The sequence below is a fragment of the Haliotis cracherodii genome, unplaced genomic scaffold, assembly GCF_022045235.1.
Source record: "Haliotis cracherodii isolate W230 unplaced genomic scaffold, xgHalCrac1.p SCAF_12, whole genome shotgun sequence".
NCBI classification, from domain to species: domain Eukaryota; kingdom Metazoa; phylum Mollusca; class Gastropoda; order Lepetellida; family Haliotidae; genus Haliotis; species Haliotis cracherodii.
In genome coordinates this window covers 24,249,523-24,257,059 of record NW_027266267.1, presented here as the reverse complement: position 1 = coordinate 24,257,059, position 7,537 = coordinate 24,249,523, and the positions used below count along the sequence as shown (strand labels likewise).

Below are 7,537 nucleotides of genomic sequence, written 5' to 3'. Positions count from 1 at the left end.
TGTGGCTTTCACGTGTGATGGTGGGTTTATCTGAAGTACCATTGTGAGACCTTTCCAACCGTACCACACTGACCGAACTTGTTAGTGTAGTTTACTAGTTAGTGTCCACTCCAACACGAACACGAACATGTTAGTAGACTTTACTAACCAGTTAGTAAGTTGTTTGGAAATAAGGCTTAGGTGGCCTTTTGTAGATAAGTACAATTCGCTAATCGTTTAGTATGGATTGCTGTCAATCTTTAACAAAATCTTCTCACAATTTACCACGTTTTACTACACGTTAGTAAAGTCTCGTTTCTTGGTCATTTTGCGATTCCTGTAGACAGCTACTGAATACAATTTGACAAAAAAACAAGGAAATAACAAATGACATAAACAGTACAGATAATGATTTTCACTGGTATTTTAAGTTTACTTACACAATTCTAAGAAAAAGTAATTGACAGGTAAATTTACAAATATTGTGTTACATTGGCAAACTTAAGAAACCTCCCTTCTACGTTGAATACATGCTATAAAAGATCTAAATTTTGTCAGCCATAAAAGAATTACATTAACGTTACAAATCCAATATATACTTAACACACCGACTCATAATTACCTACTTGTCTCAAAATCGCGAGCGTGACACTGACCATAGAAATTACTATGTTCTTCGAAATGAAATGTATTTTTATCAACATTGTTATTCTTTACAAACAGGGTACTGCGGAAATTCGTATTTGAGTAAGGAAGAGCGAAGCAAACATTAGATTCTATTCAAAAATGGCAGATTTTCAATTCTATGAATTGTTTAGTATAAACTCCAAATATATTTATTATATATACACATCTAGCTTTGCATGTACAATTCATTTCTAACATCTAACTGTCAATGATGTATCTATTGTATAATGTATAGTGGAGCGGTATGAACATTTCGCTTGTTTACTATCCATGTTCACATCTTTGTGAAAATAAATACCCCGTGCAATCTACCAGGCAGGATAGTACATTTGCTGTTTACTAAACATTTGGCCGCAGTTCCTAATTAAGTTGAATTAAATAGATTTTTTTGTCTCCGTGAAAGAACTCATTTTGGCCCAATAGCGTCGACTACACATAATATTATTCCCACACCGAAATAACATATTATCATATATTAACTTTTTTCTAAACATATGTGTGACCGCCGTCATATAGCTGGAATATTGCTGAGTGCGGCGTTAAACAACAAACCAACCAACCAACCAACCAATCTAACCATATGTACTTGCATTTATCAACACACGGGAAACTTTTTTATCTTTTCGCATGAAGAATCAATTTAATAGTGGCTTGGCATGTACAATTCATTTGTAACATCTAACCTTTATTGTTGTATTTATTGCATAATGTCTTGTGTGTAATGGAGTGGTATTAATATAAGCACTTCGCTTGTTTACCAATCCATGTTCACATTTTTGTGAAAATATATATGTTTAAATCACCAAGGCGGAAGTGAGGAAAATCACGTGGTCTTGACGCCGAAACTGAAATAGGAAAACCCGTTTCTCTTTGCTCTACCGCATGCAGTCTACCAGACAGGATAGTACATTTGCTGTTTACTAAAAATCTAAGTTAGTAGAATGAAATAGATGTTTTTCTCCTTGCAAGAACTGATTTTGGCCCAATAGCGTCAACAACACATAATATTATTCCCACACCGAAATTAGATAATATCATATATTAACTTTTTTTCTAACCATATGTACTTGCATTTATCAACACACGTGGAACTTTTTATCTTTTCGCATGAAGAATCAATTTGATAGTGCACTGGCATTTTCCTTTATAATACCATAGCCAAGGTTTTGTTTATGTATAATAGTTAACCAAATATGATACCATCAGCGGTGTTTTGATATTGCTGATATAGTCACATATGTTTACCCGATAAATATGTTTTCCTGACAATTGATATTCCCCAAGACAATACACAAGCTGTTTCCACTGAACAAGGACTTAGCCACAGGGAGCAGACCTAACGTTATCTATGTGCGTAGTAAGCACGAGATTGTTCTTGGGGTTTTACGAGTTTGTATAACGAATTCGAGTTCGGATATACATTTATTATCACTATACCCTGTTATACAACATTGAAGATGCTTTTAAATTCCTGTGGGAGTTTTGTTTCCCCTATTTGATGTTGTAATATGATGTGAAAAATTTGTTTTTCAAGAAAAATTAATAATTCGAACAAAATCCCTTATCTGAGGAGATACCACATGTGAAAAAGTTGCTTCGGTGTGAGGCAGGGCAGAAGCCCTTGAAACTCTCTGTAGTCACCGGCCGAACGCTGCAACGCATCCAGGGATTTCCACCACCAATTACGTTGTTTTGGGCCCATCCTTTGAAATTCTTGAAGGGGTTGGAGGTGGGATTTTATCAAAAAGAATATATTGTCCCCGAAAATTCTTGAAAAAGAACAACTATGCTTCAGACTGTTAAAAAAAGAAAAGTAATTGTCACAAAACTTATATTGTTGAAAGCCGTTTTTCTCAACATAAAATTCAGGCTCATAGTTCTCAATAAAAAATATATATAACTAGGTTTGAAGCCTCAACTGAACAACTGTCAAATCTCGATACAAAATTCCAATAGTGGTGGCCCAGCCGTGTGGGGGTACCTTCATCGTGCCAGAAACATATGATCGTGACTTCGAATCCCGGATCGCACTAATTGTTTCTAAATATATAAACACGATATGCGTGTCGCCAAACTGGTACACGTCTTAAACGTCCCGTGGAGATGCGGGTTAGAATAGGTCCATGCTTGTCGTTAAAGGCGACTATGCTTGTCGTAAGAGGCGACTAACGGGTTCGGGTGGTCAGACTCGCTGAATTGGTTGAGGTATATCATCTTATCCCAATTGCGTGCACCGATGCTCATGATGTCAATCGCTAGATCGCTGGTCCAGACTCTGTTATTTACACACCTCCATCATAAATCTGGAATATTGCTGAGAGCGGCGTTAAACAGCATACATTTGCAGTGGCGGGTGGCCCAGTCGACGTAGGCGCCGCGATTCGCTGTGCAGAGTTACGTCCCTTGGGCGCGCCAGAAACCTATGATTGTCGCTCCGATTATGATTCTAGGTTTTTCAGCACCATGCCGGTGCTTGTGGGTTTCACCGAAATGGTAAGCGTCTGAGACCTGCATCACTTCGGGATTTCCTCCCACATTAAGCTGACACGCCGTGATATAACTGGAATAATGTTAAAAACGGCGTTCACCCCAACTTACTCATACGCTACATCCCGGCGTTCAATCGATGCCCACTGTTTATGCAATACCGGGCGTTTACTCGAGGAAGTACGGTATTAGACATAAGTTGGTTATAAACTTTTCTGAATGTCATCGTGGACGTCAAAGACTGTGATTGCCTGTAAATCACCTCAGTTAATGTATGTGCCTTGACCCCATGTCAGCGACCCCAATTGCGTGGATCATAGTTGATGATATCAATCACTGGATTGTCTTGTCCAGACGCGATTATTTACAGACCGCCGTCATATAGCTGAAATATTGCTGAGAGCGGCGTTAAACAACAAACCAACCAACCAACCAAGTTAATGTATGTACTAAACTGCAGACCTAAAATAACTTTGTGTCTCTTATTTTATTATATGGTTGATTTTCAATTGAAAGTGTCATAAGTTAGCGATATTATGTCCGAAACATTAACTATACTGACGCTTAGTCAGCACTCAAAGAATATGTGTTGTTGTTTTTACTCAAAATAATTTAATTTGAAACTTTCAAAAATTAGAAAAGGTCAAATAATACACAACTACTGATGGGTATATCTTAGACACAGTATCTTTAAATATCAATCAAATGTTTTTTTCGACATAAATTTATAACATTTCGCACATGGTAGGGCTCATGTGATTGCAAATTCTGTTTTTACCCCAGTCTTCATTGAACCATTTTTTTGTGACCCAGCCACACGTTTACAAACTGTCGCAAGACTGAATGATCATTAAATAGACAAAATCAATTTTAACAAGATCTCTTTTTAAATTTTCAGTTTCATAAAATAACAAATTCGGTATACTTTCTTTTGCCTTTTTTACTATTTGTGATAGATGTTTTTGGAATATACACTTCTGCCTAATAACAATGCAGTCACTTACAGTCTAAATGAATGAGTGAGTTGGGTGAGTCAGTGAGTTTGATTTTATGCTGCTGTTAGCAATATTCCAGCAATATCACGGCGGGGTACACCAGAAATGGGCTTCACAAAATATACCCATGCCGGGAATCGAACCCGGGTCTTCGGCGTGACGAGCGAACGCTATAACCACTAGGCTACCCGACCGCCTCCGTTTAATGCCGCTTTGAACAGTATTCTAGTTATATCACGGCGTATCAGCTTAATGTGGGAGGAAAGCCCGAAGTGATGCAGGTCCAGGTAACAGTGGCTGGGTTAATGATGTCTGGGTTAGCAGTGTCCAGGTTAATGATGTCTGGGTTAGCAGTGTCCAGGGTTTAATGGTGTCTGGGTTAGCAGTGTCCGGGTTAACAGTTTCCAGGTTAATGATGTCTGGGTTAATGATGTCTGAGTTAGCAGTGTCTGGGTTAATGATATCTCGGTTAACAGTGTCTGGGTTAATGATGTCTGGGTTAGCAGTGTCCAGGGTTAATGGTGTCTGGGTTAGCAGTGTCCGGGTTAACAGTTTCCAGGTTAATGATATCTGAGTTAGCAGTGTCCGGGTTAAAGATGTCTAGGTTAACAGTGTCCGCGTTAATGATGTCTGGGTTAGCAGTGCCCGGGTTAATGATGTCTGGGTTAGCAGTGTCCAGGTTAATGATGTCTGGGTTAACAGTGTCCAGGTTAATGATGTCTGGGTTAGCAGTATCAAGGTTAATGATGTCTGGATTAGCAGTGGCTGGGTTAATGATGTCTGGGTTAGCAGTGTCCGGGTTAATGATGTCTGGGTTAGCAGTGTCCGGGTTAATGATGTCTAGGTTAGCAGTGTCTGGGTTAATGATGTCTGGGTTAGCAGTGTCCGGGTTAACAGTTTCCAGGTTAATGATGTCTGGGTTAACAGTGTCAGGGTTAATGATGTCCGTGTTATTGGTGTCTGGGTTAGCAGTGTCCGGGTTAATGATGTCTTGGTTAACAGTGTCAGGGTTAATGATGTCCGTGTTATTGGTGTCTGGGTTAGCAGTGTCCGGGTTAATGATGTCTGGGTTAACAGTGTCCGGGTTAATGATGTCTGAGTTAGCAGTGTCGGTGTTTACGCTGTCCGTGTTAACGATTAGAGGTGTTTCCGATAACGATGCCCAGGGTGACGATGTCCAGATTATCAAGGTGTCACTGTGCTTGTCACATGACCTTGAATGTATCTATACAGAATATATAAAGTATTATTGTAATTAGTACTTGCCCATGTTGTTATATTCTTTTTATAAAACGAATATTATATCTGAGCAATAATACACAAACAAACAACAATAAGTCAGTAAAGTGAAAACATGACTCCACACAAGCTGTTCGTGTTTTGTAATATGTTGATAATATTTTGGCAAAACTGACAAATAGTCTCTTTACTTAATAATGCAAATGATATCAGTTCGTTGTGTAAAATAGCGTATTCTACGAGCATAAAACTACACACTGATATACATGTATGTTTTATTTGATTTTGTGTCGTGTCGATTCCCAAATTGAATCAATATGTTAACCCAGAAATATGAACGCAAAAGACCTGTGAAACAAACAAACACTAAACAAATGGTATACAGTCAACAAATGTATTACAAAAAAATATTATGCACAGCACTTACAATGACAGTCCACAAAAGAGTGGTAGAAAGATATTCAATGACAATATATGATATGATGGCAGAGGTTAGTATCAAACGCAAAAATACAGTTGTGATAGCAAAAGTCAGTGATAATAATATATATTAGCCCGGCGGCAACAGTGGTCAAGCTTCCAAGACAGGAAAGGCAGGGAATCAGGAATGATGAGTGATCCTCACATGAAGGCTGGTTCCGAAGCGATGAAATGCGTCAGAGATACCTAAACACGCTCTTGACACACCATAGATACAGCCAAAGACCCTACTGGAAATTTCTACACAGTGTCCTCACCAGTCTTGCGACACTGGAACATTCCACATGTTTCCATAACATACTGTCACCGCCCGCGGCATACCGGACCGGATGTTTACACCACTATCATCTAAATATCATAACTTCCTGAACACTGCTTAAATCAAATAGTACTACATTCCTGACGACTAATCACTGCCCAAACAGAATGCAATGTCAATCAACAAACACACACACACACACACACACACACACACACACACACACACGTGAAACGTCTGATACTATACATATATCATTATCCCGGCATATGATACAATTAAAGCAAAGTCACATGAATGTTTGTGTGAACTGGGTCATGCACATTCATGCTGTAATCCTCCAGTAGTCGGTGTATTGCAGATACACTCTCCAATAGTTAACAACTAATGTATACCCTCCAATAGTTAACAACTAATGTTCACCCTCCAATAGTTAACAACTAATGTTCACCCTCCAATAGTTAACAACTAATGTTCACCCTCCAATAGTTAACAACTAATGTTCACCCTCCAATAGTTAACAACTAATGTTCACCCTCCAATAGTTATCAACTAATGTTCACCCTCCAATAGTTAACAACTAATGTTCACCCTCCAATAGTTAACAACTAATGTTCACCCTCCAATAGTTAACAACTAATGTTCACCCTCCAATAGTTATTAACTAATGTTCACCCTCCAATAGTTATTAACTAATGTTCGCCCTCCAATAGTTTTAAACTCCATTACCCGATCATTTCAGTTGAACCGTGTTTGTGATCTTTGATAGACAAAACGTAGAAACGCACCCGCTCCATCAGTTAAGGAACTACGCTCACCATTGGTTTGCATGTACCAGTCGACGTTCGCACGTTACCCTGCAACACATAGCCTGGTTTTGCAGGCTTTTCTTCTGAAATGAAATATGCCGCCATGATGTAACTGAAATTCTGTTTTTAAAAAGGGCGCTAAACTCCCAATACAAGAACCGTCCTGTATATGTGTTACCACTATAAAACTGCCATGATTTCTGACCTCTGGGGTAAATGAAACGGAGACACATTAGAAATAAATTTATTTCAGAAAGACGACGACAAAGTTGCCCCATCTGGTAATACGAGTTTCATGGATTTTTTTGCTGCACTCTCGGCTGTAGTTGATTCAGTTACTGCGAGAGTTGACGTTTAATCCAGAACCGCTGTAGGTTGGTTGGTTGATTTGTTGTTTTACGCCGCACTCAGCAATATTCCAGCTATATGACGGCGGTCTGTAAATAATGGAGTCTCGACCAGACGATCCAGTGATTGATATCATTAGCATCGATCCACACAATTGGAATCGATGACAAGCATCATCCAAGTCAGCGGGCCTTACCACATGATGCCGTTAGTCGCCTTTTACGACAAGCATAGTCGCCTTTTACGGCAAGCAT

At 39.0% G+C, this 7,537-nt stretch overlaps 1 protein-coding gene across 1 annotated transcript; it reads right to left on the bottom strand.

The window, feature by feature from the left end:
• Positions 1–4,647: 4,647 nt before the first annotated feature.
• Positions 4,648–7,040, bottom strand: LOC139457216 (phospholipid scramblase-like). The gene is made up of 2 exons (XM_071238632.1): positions 6,945–7,040; positions 4,648–5,373 (listed from the first exon to the last, which is right to left on the bottom strand). Exons 1-2 carry the CDS (start codon positions 7,038–7,040, stop codon positions 4,648–4,650), a joined length of 822 nt encoding a protein of 273 aa, XP_071094733.1.
• Positions 7,041–7,537: the final 497 nt, after the last annotated feature.

Excerpts from the sequence above, each read along its gene's own strand:
- LOC139457216 (XM_071238632.1), bottom strand. The coding sequence starts at position 7,040 with ATGGCGGCATATTTCATTTCAGAAGAAAAGCCTGCAAAACCAGGCTAT. Across the intron at positions 5,374-6,944 it reads CTGGTACATGCAAACCAATG|ATACATTCAAGGTCATGTGA; the intron begins GTGAGCGTAGTT and ends TATTCTGTATAG.